The 17084-nt window shown below is 54.9% G+C and overlaps 1 protein-coding gene across 4 annotated transcripts in view; it reads left to right on the top strand.

The window, feature by feature from the left end:
- PAX7 (paired box 7) overlaps positions 1-11283 on the top strand; it is a 99483-nt gene extending 88200 nt beyond the window's left edge. For 2 of the 4 annotated variants that reach the window (XM_045546476.1, XM_045546475.1), the window contains exon 8: positions 2851-3352. In XM_045546476.1, the coding sequence (XP_045402432.1) occupies positions 2851-3246 (396 nt within the window). In that variant the 3' untranslated portion in view covers positions 3247-3352. Of the gene's footprint in view, positions 1-2850; positions 3353-11053 lie in introns of those variants that run through there. The other 2 variants (XM_045546477.1, XM_045546478.1) reach the window with 2 other exon arrangements.
- The last annotated feature ends 5801 nt before the right edge of the window (positions 11284-17084 follow it).

The raw sequence follows: 17084 nt of genomic DNA, 5'->3' as shown, positions 1-17084 counted from the left end.
CCCGGTGCCTGGCTCAGAGTCTGGCACATAATAGGCACTCAATAAATGCTTATTCAGTGAACATGCATGAATTCAACAGAGCTTTTCCAAGCCCGGGGCATGTAGCAGGCTCAGTGTGGGCACTGGGTCTACAGAGCCCCATCCTCTCCCCAGAGAGCTCACAGCCCAGCCCTGTCTCCAGCCTGGCACATAGTAGTGAGGTATTTGTTGAATGAATAAATGAACGAAAGCAGGGTATCTTCAGGAAACAGCGTGTTGTTTGGTAGAGCTGGGAGGAAAAGCGCAAGGTATGAAGGGGTGGGAGGAGTTGGGACAGGCAGGTGGAGATCACGTCACCAGAAGCCTTTCCTGGGAGGTCCTGAGGGGCCACTGATGATTCTTGAGTGGTATCTCGGATTGGTGGCAGTTCTGCGTGGGTCTCTGTCTCACAGGGTGCGTCCTGGGTCCGTGCACAGCTCTCAGCCTGTCCCGAGCCCCCTCGTGCTCTCCCTAAGCACACCCCATTCCTCCCTCCCATCGTCCCTTCTGCACCTCGGGGACCTCGGGGACGTGCGTCTTGGGGAAGCATCAAACTGGGCTCTCACCAGGGCCGAGTCTCCACCCGCACAGTCGTCCTCCTGCGTGAAGGGAACCGGGGCCCCTGTGTTCCCTGAGCTCGGAGGCCATCCTTGGGGCCCAGGCCTCCTTTGAGGGGCAGCACAGGGGGTGGGTAGAGTAGGGTCCAGATTGGGAAGCTGACAGCCCAGGGCAGCGTGAGATGCCTGAGTTGGCCTCGGGATCCTGGTCCCCCCGCAGATCCCCCAGCTGAGGAGATCCCATTGTGACCATCAGAAAGCAAACACAGCCCTGTCCCTCGCACCCACCCCCGGCACCTGCTGCTGTCCCTGCCACGGCAGACCTGGAGACCCCGCGCCCTGAAACAGCGGGGCTGCCAAAGTGGCCCAGACGCTGCGCCTCCTGCTTCCCGCCTCCCGGAAGACTCCCTCTCTCCTTCTTGCACACCCATCCCGGTGTGTCTCTGCATCTTCACGGGGCTGACACACCATTGCGTCCCACCTAAATCCCGCCCGCTGCAGCACAGATGAAGGCCAGCGATGGGCAGCCCCGCCTGCCAGCCCTGGACGCAGCTCTGCGAGGGGCGGGAGGAGGGAAAGGACAGAGGAGGAGGCCCCCCAGGGCTGAGGGGCGTGTGCTGGGGGCATAGAGGGAAGACTCCGGCAGAGGCTGTGCTTGGAGGGAGGGGTCCCACCCCACTCACCCCCCACCTGTCGTGCTACTGCTGGTCCCTGGGGTGACAGCCTCTAAGGGTCAGATGCCTGAACTCATCCCTCAGTGGCAATCTGGCGTTTCTCAGGCCAGCCAGGGCTGGGTGTACTGCTCACGTGCAGACCTGCAGCGAGATCTAGAGAAGCCACGGTCCTTTGTGGGCCTCAGTTTTTCCGTATGAGGAATGGGCATCCTAGCTCTGCCCCCCACGTCTCTGCAGGGTTTTGGATTGGGAGAGTCAGATGGGTTAACTGCTAAGGGACAGCCCCCAGGGCTACACAGCCAGTAAGTGGAGGAGCTCAGTGTCTGTCCTTGGCCAGAGGAATCCATGTCTATGCCGTCACCCATGGCCCTGCCCTTATGCCTGTGGCAGGGACAAATCACATGGAAAGGTAAAATCTTCAGGTGTCTAGTCGGCAAAAAGGCTTGAACGCCCACACCCTGTGTTCTCCCCGCAGGAAGGGAGTCAGAAAGCACAGTGATGTGCCCGGTGGGATTGCCACGTATTCTTCAGCTCGGCGCTGGGCAGATTCCCAGCAACGCTGTCCCCACCTCACACTCAGGGTCTTCCTCCCATAAGGGTGGCGTCGCCAGGAGGTCACTGGGGTCCTGGGCCCTGCAGGTCAGGCTCACGAGGACCAGCCTCATGACTCCGTGTCCTGATGGTCTTTGCTGGCTGCCTCCCAACCGGACCTGGGCCTTCCCCCTCCCCTCCCCACATCGAGGGCAGGGACCGTGGCTCTTTCTCCTCTGAAGTCCCCGGGGCCCTCGGCCCTCACCTTGGGGGCCGGAATCACCACCCATGCACGTTTGTTGAATGAATAAGTGAACACCCCAGTGTCTCAATACCAGGTTCTTTAGGCTGAGTTTTTAGAGATAAGCCTCACCCTGTCAGTCTGAGTTGCCAGCGCGGACGGGGGGCGGTTCCTGTCGCTGCCCCGGGCCAAGCAGGGAAGCCGGTGATGGTCACAGACATCGGAGAGCTGGCAGCATCAAAGCAAGTTGCCTGGGAGGCTGTTCGAAAGCACTGGCGTGTACCGCGGTGTCGTAGATGCAGGAAGCTCAACGTCCCGAGAAATCGAGAGTGGAGCGAGCCTAGCGCCGGAACAGGGTGAAGCCAGACGGATCGCAGCCCTGCTCTGACGCGTGTGCTGGGAGACGGGGGCCTCCCAGTGTGTTGGGGGAGGCACCGTTCTCTGACCTGGCAGGGCTTCCTGACTGACGGGAGAGGCATGGTTAGCTAGTCAGTTCGTGCGTGCATTCATTCAGAAAACAAGGCCAGGGTGCTCCTCAGAGCCCGGCCCTGGGGACAGAGAGGGGAGAAGGGCCCGGCTGCGCCCCTGGAGAGCTCAGCCAGGGGCAGCTCCCTGGCTCGGGACTCGAGTAGGAGAAACACCGAGGACCAGTCATCATCTCACGCACGAGGCGCACAGACCAGGGAAACCGAGGACCTCAGAGCTGCGGGGACCTCAAGGGAACACCTCCAGCAAAGGCCTGAGCAGGGCCAGGCGGGCACGGTCCCCACGTGCGCTCGTGTCCTCGGGCCCGTCCTCCGGGCTGGCACTGATGGTCTCTCCCCCGCAGGTGATGAGCATCTTGAGCAACCCCAGCGCCGTGCCCCCGCAGCCGCAGGCCGACTTCTCCATCTCCCCGCTGCACGGTGGCCTGGACTCAGCCGCCTCCATCTCGGCCAGCTGCAGCCAGCGGGCCGACTCCATCAAGCCGGGGGACAGCCTGCCCACCTCCCAGTCCTACTGCCCGCCCACCTACAGCACCACCGGCTACAGCGTGGACCCCGTGGCTGGCTATCAGTACGGCCAGTACGGCCAGAGTGAGTGCCCAGGACCGCGGGTGGCCCCCATCCCTGTCCCCACTCTGAGGGCCTCCTGTTTACGTGTAGAGAGCTGCAAGGTGGTGTTGGGGTGGGGGTGCCCATTTCACAGCTGGGGATATCGAGGTCCAGCAAGGAGGAACGGTTGACCTAAAATGATACCGAACTGGGCATCAAAGCCAGGTCATCTCCTGGCCAGGTCCCTGCCTCTGCACTTGTGCTCCAAAAGAAACATAATAGAAGCCACAAATGTCATTTAACACTTTTTAGTTGCCACATTTTAAAACTAAGAAGAAACAGGTGGAATTGTTTTTACTAACATATTTTATTTAACCCAATATATCCAAAAGATGATCATTTCAACATGCAATCCATATACAATTATTAATATTTTACATTTTCCTTTTCATGCCATGTCTTTGACATCTAGTGTGTATTTTACACTTACAGCCCATTTTAATTCAGACACTAAGTCTTCATCAGAAATGCTCAATCTGTATTTAGATTTCATAAAATTTGTAATTGAGAAGGTAGATATATACACCCAAGTTGTTCCAAATATGCTTATAAGTTTTCCAACCGCTAAATAACTAAAGTGAAGATCGGTTTTTAACTTTAAATTAGGTAAAATTAAATCAACTTTTGAGATCTAGTTCTGAAGTTGTTTGAACCACAGTTCAAGTACTCAATTGATGGCCACGTGTGCTGGCGGCCGGCGGCCGTGTTGGACAACCCAGTGTGAGGCCTTGCCCCTTTCCGCCCCTGGGTACGGGGAAAGATGTATTCTGAGCTCTATCCTCCACCCACACCCTCAGCCTGCCTTGGTTTCCCCAAGCTCTGTGATGCTCTGTCACCCACCCCAGCTGTTAACCTCGTTGGCACTTTGTCTTGAGGTGGGGACAACAGACCCTCAGACCAAAGGCTAGAAAAGGCAGGGCTGGCCACAGCCTCCAGCCACCGATGGGGCCAGCAGCAGGGCAGCCCAGACAGGACAGGGAGCCAGAGGTCACCAGCTTCCCCTCCTGCCCCACCTCCCTGCAAAGGCCTCACCTGCTGGTGTCAAACTAATCAGAAGGGCGTGTGGCCAGAAGGTGAGGCCCCAAAGCCCAAGGGCATCCTCTCCCCCAGCAGAGGCCCTGGCCCAGCCTCGGTGACCTCTGCTTCCTGCCCACCCCCCAACCCACTCCTCCTCACATGGCCTTGGCCTCCACGGCCAAATGAGGGCCAGCTGTGTCAGCCTCCACCTCCCAGCTGTGTTCACGGTCCCTTCCTGTGTATGTGCATGTTTGCATATGTGTATGTGCACGTGTGTACATGGGTGCTTGTGAATACATGAGTCAAGGATGTGTTATGATTTGTGTGTGTGCATGTGATGCATCTGAGTATTTCGGCATCCATGTGCTATTTCACCAATCTTTGCATACAGGTAAGTACATGTAAGTGGGCACGTGTGGGTATATGTGTATATGACTGTTCACTTGTGTGTATATAAATGAGCATATTGTGCATACGTAATGTGTGGCAAACACACACATGCACACATATGTGAACACATGTGTCTGTAATATACACACCCATTTAAATGTGCATTCAGGTGTGTACATATGGATATGTGTGTCTATGTATGTGCGTGTGTGTTTGGCATATGTATGTAAATGCAATATGTGGACATGTATAATGACCATGTGTGCAAGCGTATAGGTGTATGTGAGTGTGCAAATATGTGTGTCTATCTGTACATGTGTATAGATATGCATTCAGGCATGTACATATACTTGAGTGTGTCTGTGACTGTGTGTTTGGAGTACATGTGTGGACATGTGTACTATGTGTGTACTGTGTAAACAGGGATGTGTGTTTGGGCCTGTGCATAGGTGTGGCTGTGTGCACATGTGTGTGTACGTATGTCTGGGTGTGTGCATGCGGTGTGTCTGTATGGAGAACCGTGAGTGTGTGCGTGGGGGTACACATGCATGTTTGAGAGCAGAGTGCACACACATTTCTAGAGGCGCCCAGGGCGACCCCCTGGCCCAGCCCGTGTTGTCGGGCACGGGGCGGGACACACATGCTCTTGATAAAGCTTTAGCGCAGCCTCAGCGGCAGCCCTGGCCTGGGGCAGGCGTTAGTCACAGCCGAGCCTGGTGCCCTGCTCCAGGGGCGCCTGCCCAATTCGGAAATAAAATTAACCCCAAAGTCAGTATGGGGGCGGCAGGGGAGGGGATCAAAAAGGAAGGGGCCTAGGAGGCGAGAAAGGAGTGTTTGTTCCCCCTTTGCCCGAGCAATTTCCTCCCCCCACTCCATTCTTCTCTTTCCCTCCTCCTCCTTCGTCTCCCTCCTCCTCCTCTCACTCCCTTCCAGCTCCCTCCCTGCTCCCCTGGCTCCTTGGGGACAGCTCAGAGCTCCTCCTGGGCCACATTCTCCAGCTCTACTCAAAGGGATTCCCAGCACGACCCCACCCCACAGAGGTTCTTGGGTTGGGCTAGGAGGGACCAGAAAGAAAATCTGCTCCTCTGCCACCAGTCAGTGTGGGCAGGACACACTCCTGCCTCTCTGAGCCTCGGTCTTCCCATCTATGAAATGGGGGCCACAGATTAGACACAGTCATCTCAAAGTGTTTCCATGGCGCCATCTCCCTCACCTTTTGACATTCTGAGGCAGCCCAGGGACACGTCATCTTTCCATTAACCAAATGCCCCACGTCCATGGGCAACTGAATACACCTGTGGCTGGGCTGTCACAATGAGTGTGCAGGAGTACACTCAGGTCCACCAGTCATCCCTGCACGTCTGTCCTGTGCACGAGTGGCAGAGGGCACTGGGCGAAATCCACATTCGTCACTCATGTAATTCTCACAGCTATTTGTCCCCAGGTTACAGATGCAAAAACTAGGCTCAGAGAGGCCAGGTGGCTTTTCCAAAGTCCCACACCAAGGCAACGGTGGGCTCCAAGTCTCCTAACTTCAAACCACAGACTTGTGTAAGCCACTCAGCAACGGTCCACACCTAAACCACCCTCATGTAGATTCATGTTCACAGCTTCACACACACCTGCACATGGACAGACACACACACAGAGAGACAGGTTTATACATGAGTAGTCACTAATGTGTGCATACACACGGCTTTCATGTAAGCATACAAAATGTGCGTGAAGGAGGAACACCTGTTTATTGAGCATCTACTATGAGTCTGGCGTTTCATGCTCACAGCCACCCTGTGCAGTTCACACGGTTACTCCCATTGGACAGCGGAGGAAATGGGATCTCAGAGAGGCCATTTGCCTGAGGTCACCCAGAAGTCCCCATCCGCGTGTGCACAGCCACACCTACAACCCATCCCTGCAGGTGTGCGTGGAGCGAGCGTGCACGTGGGCCCAACTCTTAGACTCTAGAATCCTCGTCCTCTCCCTGGGCCTCTCATCTTCCCAGGGACACCTCTACACCTTCTTTTGCTGCCCTGGCCATTGTCCGTCCATCTGTCTCTCTCTCCTGGTCCCTGGAGGGGACGGGGCAGGGGCCAGAGATGGGGCACTCAGCAGATTAATATGGCCCTGGTGTTCCCGGAGGCCAAGGCTGTGCTAATGACGGGGCTGATAGAACGCAGAAGTGTGAAAAGAATTTTAATAGATATGACAAGTCTAATAAGAATTTGTGTCTAGAAGGGTCCTCCTCTGGGGCCGCGGGCTGATGAGGCGCTGACGGCTGAGATTTGTTTACGGGTTGGCATCTCCGCCACATCTCCTGCCAACTCCCGATTAATCTAATTTGAGGCGTTTGGAGCCCAGGCGCGGGCGAGAGGCAGAGGAGGAGAGACGTGGAGAGACAGAGGGACAGGGAGGGCCACCGACAGAGGCCATAATGAGAAATGTCACAGCCCTGCCCTCGCTGGCCCCTCGGCTCCACCCTAGGGAGCGGCAGGCCGGCCGGGTGCCCTTGAAGTTGGCTGGGTCGTCAATAAAGTTTAGTTTCCTGGTGTTTCCTTGGCCACCTCGGTAGGGTCTGGGCAAGCACCTACTGTGTGCCGGGCCACAGGCTGGCAGCTGGGAGGGGCTAAGGAGGAGGAGACACACCGAGTGGCCAGAGGCACAGGCAGGACCAGTGTGGGCTCCTCCGTGCCATGCACTGTGCCTGGCTCTGGGCCAGCAGTCTTTCTGTGCCTCAGTTTCCACATTTGTAGAGGAACAATCATACTTCAAGCATGGGGCTAGTGAAAGAATTAAATGAGATCGTGCCTGCCGAGCACATAGTGAGTGCTCAATACGTGAGAGCGCCCACTTTGCTGTTGTCATGATTGCCACTCAAAGGCAGCTAAAGGTAGAAAAGAACTACCATAGACCCAGCGACCCCACTGCCGGGTGTCTGTCTGAAGGCAAGGAAATCAGTACGGCGAAGGGACACCTGCAGCCCGGTGTTTACTGCAGGGCCGCTCACGACAGCCTGGGTGTGGAATCAACCTAAGTGTCCGTCAACCAACGAAGGGATAAAGAAAATGTAGTACATATACACAGTGGAATACTATTCGGCCATAAAAAGGATAAAATCCTGCCATTTGCGGCAACGCGGATGGACCCAGAGGTCATTATGCTAAGTGAAATAAGCTAGGCACAAAAAGATAAATATTGCACATTGTCGCTCCTGCGTGAGAGCTAACAAAGTTAATCGCGTGGAGATACAGTGTAGGATGATGGTTGCCAGAGGCTGGGGAGGGTGTGGGGGAGGGTGAAGAGAGGTCAGTCGGTCGGTGGCTATAAACATACGGTTACTTAGAAGGTATCAATTCTAGTGTTCAGGAGCAGAGCGGGGCGACTGTAGTTAGCAACAATGTGTTGTGGGTTGCACAGCAGCTAGAAGAGAGAACTTGAAATCTTCCCAACACATAGAAACGGTAAATACCCGCGGTGATGGATGCCGCAGATACCTGACTCGATCATTACACGTTCTATGCATGTAGCAAAACATCACGTGTACCCCATAAATACGCACAAATAATATGTATCCATTTTTTTTAAAAGCCGGAGCTCTCACTCCACCCACAAGAACAGCTCGGAGGTTGGTGTGGAAGAGGGAGAGGAGGGCAGCAGCCACTGACGCAGGCAGGGTCCCCTGACTTGGCTACTGCCTGCAGTAGAAAAGGGGACCCGTGCAGGATTGGGGTGCAGAGTGCCCCGTATGCTCTGAAGTGCCGTGCTCGTACTGGCGGTTACTGTCTCAGAGGCTGCCGGGGGAAGTCTGTAGGGGCGGCTAGGAGCTGGTGTCAGACTGCTGGGGTTTGAATCCGGGCTCCACAATTTATGAGCCATGTGATCTTTGGAGTTATGCAATCCCTGCAAGGTGCGGATGGCAACTGCCAGCCTCACAGGGTTGTGAGAATTAAATGAAATGAGCACAAGGTGCTTACAGCACCCGGCGTAGAGCAAGCTCAGGGTCAACACCAGCTCCTCCTCCCACTCCTGTTACCTCTCTGAGAATGAGCCTTCCTGGCCGGGTGGACCCTGGACCCCAGGTGAGACGGGCCTCAGGTAGCAGAAATGGTGTGGCCAGGGGGGCAGGGTCCCCCCAAGGCCAGAGATGGGAATGCTCACACACCCTCACCCAGGGAAGGGGCAGAGTTAAGGCAGGGCAAGGCTGACCACTGCCACCTCTGCTCTACCCGCAGGGAGCCTGGAGGCCGAGGGACTTCAGAGGAAGGGTGCAGCCCCAGGACTCAGCTCAGGCCCTGTGCAGACTTAACTTTCCTCTCATCACTCACCCCAGAGCCTGGCAAGCTGAGCAGCACAGGGTTCAGATGCTCCAAAGAGACCCCAGGGTATTTGCACATCCTTTAGGAATCTAGAGGGCCAAGCCCCTGAGCGCTCTGTGCCACCAACTTAAAGAATATTTGCTAATTTGATCCTCACAACAGCAGCCCTTACGAGGCTCGAATCTACTCTCCCCACTTTATAGACAAGGAAGTAGACCCAGAGAGGTAAAGTGATGTGCCCAAAGCCACGTGAGCAGGGGGTAGCTGGGACTGCAGACCACCTCATTTGCTGTGCCTTTCTCTCTTGTTCCCATCAAAGGCCACATGTGCTCACTGAAGCCCGAGCCGGGTCTCCCGCTGCTGTGGAGCCCGCAATGTGCCAGGCACAGCACTAGCGAACCACCTTATATGCATTTTCTCATTTAACCTTCTCAACAACTCTGCCACCTAAGTGCTGTGACTATCCCCATTTTACAGACAAGGAAACTGAGGCTGGAGAGGTGAGGTAGTGTGCCTGAAATCACACGCTAACAGTTGGCAGGTGCAGGATTTCAGCCTCGGTTATTTGAGCTACTAGGCAGTACAGCCTGCCATGGCCCTGCGATTGGCACTGCATACCTTGCCCCCCTGGCCTCCCCCTCAGCTGCGCCCATCGCCTTCTACCTCCAACCGCCTGCCCGAGGCAGGAGCCTCCAACCTTAGGGCAGCACAGAGAGCCTTACAAGGCTCCCTGGGGGGCAGGTGACAGAGCAGATGTCACCCGGGCGAGGCTCATAATTTCCAGTGCAGTGCTCTTCCTGTCGTCCTCTCACTCCTGGGTCCCCAGATCCCAGGGGGGCGGGTTGGCCACAGCCACAGATCCTGGCTTGGGGGGCAGCGTCCCTGTGCCTTAGAAGGCCTCGGCCACATGTCAGTCAAATCGTTTGGTCAGGGCTGATTTCTGCTGTAGCCTCAGACAGGCACAGTTAGCACAGTCAAGACAGAGCACACGTGCCCGCAGGCCAGGGGTCGCCCCCACAAATACACACGTACAGAGACGTGGACCTGGCTCCGGTGGAACTCACCTGCGCACAGTGCCTGCATGTGCTCAGGCGTCCCCACCAGTCATCTACTCACAACAGTGCGCACGGCTTACACACGTATGTGCCTGCGTGCGTGTGCAAGCATGGCTCTGTGTGAACATCCCTGTGCGTGCCCATTACGGCTGCCGGGGATTCCTGTCTGCAGTGTTTGCACACACAGGTGTGCACCACTCACACGCACACACACGCTCAGACACTCATCTGTCTCCTCTGGCTGACCAGAACTGACAGTGCTGTGGGTCTCCACTCCCTCCCTCTGCACGGACCCCTCAGCTCACCCGCAGAAGCTGCTCTGGCTTTAGAGCAAGGGTCCAGCCTTGCCTCATCCATGGACTGGGCTCAGGGCCCAGACATGGCAGAAGGGCCTCCCTTCATCATTACCTGGTCTCAGTGGGACTCCCTGGGCCTCCCCCATAACAGGGATATGTAGAGGGTTTGTTGGAAAGTGGGATTAATTCTTCACACAGCCACATGGACACCCTTCTGTTCCTCCTTACGGAACCCACAAGAGAGCCAGGCACACAATAGTGTTAAGTAAATGCTTGCTGAATGCTTGGAGAGGAGGTGAGAGAAAGAGCTTCCTGAAGAGATGGATGGATGGATGGGTGGATGGATGGATGGGTGGGTGGATGGATGGATGGGTGGATGGGTGGATGGGTGGATGGATGGATTGGTGGATGGGTGGATGGATGGATGGATGGATTGGTGGATGGGTGGATGGATGGGTGGGTGGATGGATGGATGGATGGGTGGATGGGTGGATGGATGGATGGATGGATGGATGGATGGATGGGTGGATGGGTGGATGGATGGATGGATGGATGGATGGATGGGTGGATGGGTGGATGGATGGATGGATGGATGGATTGGTGGATGGGTGGATGGGTGGGTGGATGGATGGATGGATGGATGGATGGGTGGATGGGTGGATGGATGGATGGATGGATGGATGGATGGGTGGATGGGTGGATGGATGGATGGGTGGATGGATAGGTGGATGGAAGAACAGATGGCTAGATGGACAGAGGGTAGATGGAAGGAGGAGTGGATGAATGGATGGATGGACAGATGTGGGTTGTAAAAGGAAGTGTAAACAAAAAGAACCTCAATGTCTAAGAGTTTCTCTTTTATTCCAGCTGCTGTTGATTACCTGGCCAAAAACGTGAGCCTCTCCACACAGCGGCGCATGAAGCTTGGGGAACACTCCGCTGTGCTGGGACTCCTGCCTGTGGAAACTGGCCAGGCCTACTAGGGCCCCTGGGGCGACTTGCCCCAGCCCACGTCCCAGCCCAACCCGTACTGACCCCTGAGCTCCCAGCCTCAGTCCTCTCATCCCCCTGGGGTCCCAGGAGGCCCAAAAAGAAGCCCCTCCCCTTCTCACACCTGCCCTCCGGAGGTGGACATCCAGCCTGTCGTTCACCTGTGGCATCCAGAGTAATGCCCTGGAGTCTGCCCTTCACCGCCTCCCCAGGAGCGTTTCTGGCCAGCCTGCGGTCCTCCCCCACCAAGTCCTGTTGTGGCATCAGTGCCATCTCAGGCAGGGAGATTGAGGCTCACCTGAACAGAGCACCTTGGGCACCAGAGGAGGATGGTGCCTGAGCCGAGGTCCTGGAGCCCTTTGGACCTGACTCCAGTGGGTGCCCTGGCCAGAGGTGGAGGCTCACCTGGCTGCTCTCAGCTGGAAGTACTGGGAGCCGGCCCTCCACGTGGATCTCTGGCTCTCTGGCCCCTTCCTCCTCTGCACACTGTGAGTCTTGCAGAGGGGATCCTGGCCCTGGGGTCTTCCCAGGGGAGTCAGCAGGGCAACAGTCTCACCGCCACCCAGGAATTCAGAGGACTTCAGGACCCTCCCCACACACCTCTGCTGAGTGTAGGGGGGAATCTGGCCCAGGCAGGGAGACTAGGAAGCCCAAGAAGAGCCATACCCAGGGGCATGGCCACGTGGGTGCAGGGCTTGTCAGCCACAGCAGGCCCAGGGTACAAGGACCCAACTCAGGCATCTGGAAGCAGGGCTTGGAGACGGAAGCCCAGGGTCCCACCTTGCCCCAAATCTGAGGACTGGAGAGCCTGCAGAACACCTCAGGCTCCTGTTAGCAGGATGGGGTGAGATGGGAAGGGGTTAAAGTCATGAGGAGACTTGAGTACAGAGCATCAGGCAGGCCCAGAGGGGCTTTCGTACCAGGACCCCTCGCTGGCAAGCCTTTGATGCCCAAGGCTTCAGCCCTCTGCCTGCACTTCCATACCCCGGGGAGTGTAGATTTCACACAAAGCCTCCCCCAGAGACCCGCCCCCTGCCGGCCATGCCCAGTCCTCCATGGACTTCCTGTGAGCCCCTTTAAGCTGCTGGGGGTACAGAGAGCTTCCTCTGGAGATTTGGAGGAGGGTTTTCTTGTCCCACAGACAGGACTACAGAGTCCCCTTGGCATTTTAGTGGGGGCATGTCACTGTCCGACCCAGAGTGTCATCTTTCAGAGTTGACTCACTCTTGGCCTATTCCGGCACAGCTGGGCTGGAGCAGATGTGGCCATTTTTCAAGCTGCCACCCCTGGGCAGAGGAAGACGCCAAAGGCTCCAGAGAAGAGGGAAATGGCACCTTCCTTGAGCACTCCAGTGGCTTCCTCAAGTTCCATCCTCCTTTAGGAGCTGGGGCCGTGGGGGGGATGAGTCAAGCCCCCGGTTACTCTGCCTTTCGGGACTTTTCACCACCTTCACTATTTATCACAATTACGTTCATCTTCGAGTCGCTGTCATTGCGATCCACACGCAGATCACCTTTGTCAGGTGCTGCTGGGTACAAGGTACTTGGGATGGGAGACACAGCACTGAATTCACAAATGTGGGACCAAATTGCTTCTCCCCACTTGGTATACGAGGCACCTCTTTGCTCAATGCATGCCTCCCGCCCTCAGCCGACAGCACATTCCTCGAGGGCAGGGCTGCTGCTTGGGGAGTCAACCTGAGTTCTGCTCCCTGTAGGGAGCTGGGTTGGCAAGATGCTAGGACATTTGCCTGCATGGATGTCACTTCTGTGACAAATGCCCACCTGCTTTCTCATCTTTGGACTTGGTAATATCAAGCCTGTCCTGCACCACAGTCAGGGTGGCCATTGTGGCTCTGGTTTAGAGAAACCCGTTAATAATTGGGGATAAACACATTCTTTGGTAGCAGCAGACACCCAGACACATGTGACCCAGCTAAACAAGGTTTCAACTGGAGCATCCACCGTGGGAGACCTTTGGTTCTTCAAGCTCTGGACAAAAAGGAGGACCATGGTGACGTGGTGACTCAGTCCTTGCCTTTGTAGCTGTCCCAGCAGAAAGCAGCTCTTACTGAAGACCAACCACATTCTTCATGCACATTCCTTCAATGATCAATCCTTTCCCCTGGAGGCCTGGCTCAGAAAGTGTCTGAGCCTCTTTATACCCTATGTGACTCAGGAGTGGGGGGGTCTCCGGCAGGCACGTGACATCAAAACTGCCCAGCCCCACCTCCAGGAGGTGACATTCCAAGGCTAGGACCAATCCCAAATATCTGCCCTCTATGGGGAAATGGAACCCCCCCTGCTTGGGAATAAACCAATGATTTCTCATTCCGTCCACCATCTCTGAAGTTCTCCCAAGCCACCATCTTGGTAGAAAATGGGACTTATTCCCCAAGAGGCCACACCCCCCCTCAGAAAGAGGCCCCTGACCCCAACAGATTTTCCCTAAAACCCCATGTATTAATGTGTCTAGCCAACTCGGTCTATAAAATTCCGCCTTGTGTTGTCAACTCTCAACTTCACCGGAGAGATGACATTGGCCAAGAGGCACAAGGCCTCCATGTCTTTGGGGCTGGCCACAGCCCAAGGAAGAAGGCCCGAATTCCAGTGGCCAGGCCGGCCCAGAACAGCCCCTACCCACCCCTGTAAATAGAGTCCGTAGTGAAATAAGAGATGCTTCTTCCAACTTATCACAAGTAGCTGTTGGTTCTCTCTACGGGGGGCCCTCTTCTGAGCTCATTGTACATTAGTTGGAAATGTGGTGATGTGCTGTTCGTTTATAGGAAGCTGACTTTTTATAAATACATATATATATATACTAAAAAAGGAGAGAAAACCCCACAGTGTGTGTCGTGCTAGTGCCAGGGACCATCTGTAGGGATCTATCTTCATAACGTGTGTTTCAGATGATGCATTCCAGCCTCTGTTGTGTTCTTTCATTTCTCTTGCTTTGTTCTTTCATTTGGTGTTTCTCTCTTGCTATGAAAAAAAGAAGTGATGTGTAAGAACCAAGCTATGCTTTTATAACTTGTTTTTTACTTAGTTTACCTTTGCCATCCTTTTGCCAGAGGAGCATGAGAGAGCAGAGGAAACAGGTGACTAGGGGAGTAGGAGGGAAGGAGAGAATGAGGAGAGAGGTTTGCCCAGAAGAAAAATGAAAAGGTCAGACTTCCAGTCTGCCTGTGGCTTGGGAACCTGGGACCTGTCCTGGGTTCCAGACTTGGACCAATAATTTAGGTGGAGCTGGCGAAGCATTGCAAGATTTGGATCCTGGAACTCAGTGAAATTCCATGATTGCCCAACTAAAAAGACATTTTCTGGGGCCTCTCTCAGGTTGATGTTCTCATGAAGCTCCCGAAGGTGTCCCTCACTCTTGGGTGCTTTTTGGGGGTACGCCGGTCTCCTCTCCTCCCCTCCCACAGAGCCACCAAACCCAGACCAAATGGGGGCACTCCAGCCGCCAACTTGAGATGCTCCGAAACGTCTGTATATGTGATGCTTCTTCTGTCAACCCTGACACGGCCAATCCGCGACCGGGGCAAGATCTGCACCGTCCTCTAGATCATTCCTTCTTCCTAGGAACCGCAACTTGGTTGCTTCCGTGTTTGACTCACAGCCATTTCCCTCCATGCGGAAGTGAGTCGGGTGTGCGTGAGGGTGTGAGCGGGGTGTGTGTGTGCGGGCGTGAGGTGTGTGTTTAAATATAATCGCACCATAATTTATTCAGCTATATGGAGTAGTAGACTAGAAAGAGAAACTGGTATTTGCTTTAACTACCTGCTGCTTGTAAGCGCTTCCTCTGTAACTCAGGCGTAACTGTTATACATTAAAAGAAATTAAAAGCATTTCGAAGGTTTCGTGTACTCAATTGATCATCATTACGCGGCTGCCCCAGAAGGGACTGGGGGGTGTCTGAGAAGGCTTTTGACCTAAATTAGAGGATCAGGATAGGAACTGGGTTTCCCTTGTGCCCCACTGGGTTCCACAGTGCCAAGTAGCTTCTAGGCATGTAGTCAATGCCTAATCAATATTTAATCAATGGATGCTGTTGCTTACGCGTCCGTCTGAGCTCATAGGATCAGCACCGTGTTAGAGAATGAAACTTCAGTGGTGTTTAGAGAAACTTCAGTTGTCCTCACTGGGACAAACTTTTCCTGCTGCTGAGCTCAGAACCCTCTGTGGCTGTCTCCCGGGACATAGGATTTGGGAGGCGGAAGAGAGCTCGGAAGTTTCCATGTGACCTTGGAAGAATATTAGGATTCTTGCGCAAGTGAATTATTTTTTTTCTGTTTTTTTTTAGAGACAGGGTCTCTCTGTGTTCCCCAGGCTAGAGTGCAGTGGCTGTTCACAGGTGTGATCATGGTGCACCCCAGCCTCGAACTCCTGGGCTCAAGCAATTCTCCTGCCTCAGTCTCCCGAGTAGCTGGAACTACAGGCACTCGCCACTGTGCCCAGCTCTTTTTGAATTATTGATGGAGAGAGAAATCTGTAAGGGAGTGAAGGAAGCAAGAAAGGACAAGGGAAGAAGCTAAGAAAAGAGGTGGTTTTCACCACCTTCAGCTTTAACCTGATGCCACGGGGAGCCCCGGAATGTGGGTGGCAACACCAAGGTAGTCCCACCTTGAGGCCAGGGGGCTGCCCTTTTATACCACTGCCATCCTTTTGCCAGAGGAGCATGAGAGAGCAGAGGAAACAGGTGACTAGGGGAGTAGGAGGGAAGGAGAGAATGAGGAGAGAGGTTTGCCCAGAAGAAAAATGAAAAGGTCAGACTTCCAGTCTGCCTGTGGCTTGGGAACCTGGGACCTGTCCTGGATTCCAGACTTGGTGGTATATCATTGGCTGCTGGCCGTCCCAGGGATGTGGGAGGATGGGTGACGTGTAAGTGATGTATAAAATCAAGCATCTCTAATTAAAGTGGCTCTTCTGGGCTGAGGGCAGTCCCCTGGAGAAAGGCACAGCGAGGAGCCCTTAGCAGCCACGTGCACATCAGTCAGTTTAGGGGACAGGTGCATTGGCCCAGTAAAGAGGACAGCAATGTCCACTCCACGTATGTTCCCCAGTGCAGAACCTAGGTGCCCGCGTCATTCCAGGGTGCTGGTTTCCTTGGGTGACCTTCTGAACAGGAAGGGGAGGATGGTTGAAATCGAACATGAAGAATTGACAGGTGGTTCCTGTTGACCTGCGTGCATCCAACCTGGCCAAGTTCTTCAGGGCAGGACCTGGAGGAAGGTTGGGTCTTCCCGGGGTCTGAGACCGATCAGAAGCTAACCCCAGCATCCTCCTCCACACAGAGTCCCTGCAGTGTGACGAGCTTGGTACCAGCCCCCTGTGGAATCCAGACAGCCGTGTCAGACCCAGTGCTCCAACCATGTCCCCACCCCACGTCTGCCCCCACGACCCCAGCCCCAGCCAGGCACTCTCTCATTCAGTGAGTCAGGAAGGCACAGGGAGGTTCCGCTCTGTATCCGACTCACTGGGTACTGAGATGATTTTCTTCTTCTCTTGGGCTCTATTTCCACATAATTTTAGAAAGCAGCCTGATGCCCTCTAAGGATCTTCTGTGACAGTACATTGCGCCAAAGGCTTGTCTTTGCGGGCAGCCCAGAGAGCGCCCAGATGGCTTGGAGCTGCCCAGTGCTGGGGAGGCTGGGAGGGCAGCTCAAAGTGCAAGGTACCAAGTGTGCAATGCCAAGCAGCTCCCACACGCAGACTGCCCTTGGGGACCCACCTTAGGGAGCTTTCCTAGGAGTCTCCCCCAACTGTTCACATCCCATAATCTGCCCAGGCACATGATTGCCCAGAATGAAATCAGGTTTCTGCGTGTGAAGGAAAGGAGAAGACCAATATTGGACAGACAAGTGTATCAGTCAGCGATTGCCACAGTGACGCTGCGTAACATAGCAGTC

This window comes from Lemur catta, chromosome 3 (assembly GCF_020740605.2).
Source record: "Lemur catta isolate mLemCat1 chromosome 3, mLemCat1.pri, whole genome shotgun sequence".
Lineage (NCBI taxonomy): Eukaryota > Metazoa > Chordata > Mammalia > Primates > Lemuridae > Lemur > Lemur catta.
The sequence above is the reverse complement of the archived record's forward strand: the minus strand, read 5'-3'. Positions and strand labels throughout refer to the sequence as shown.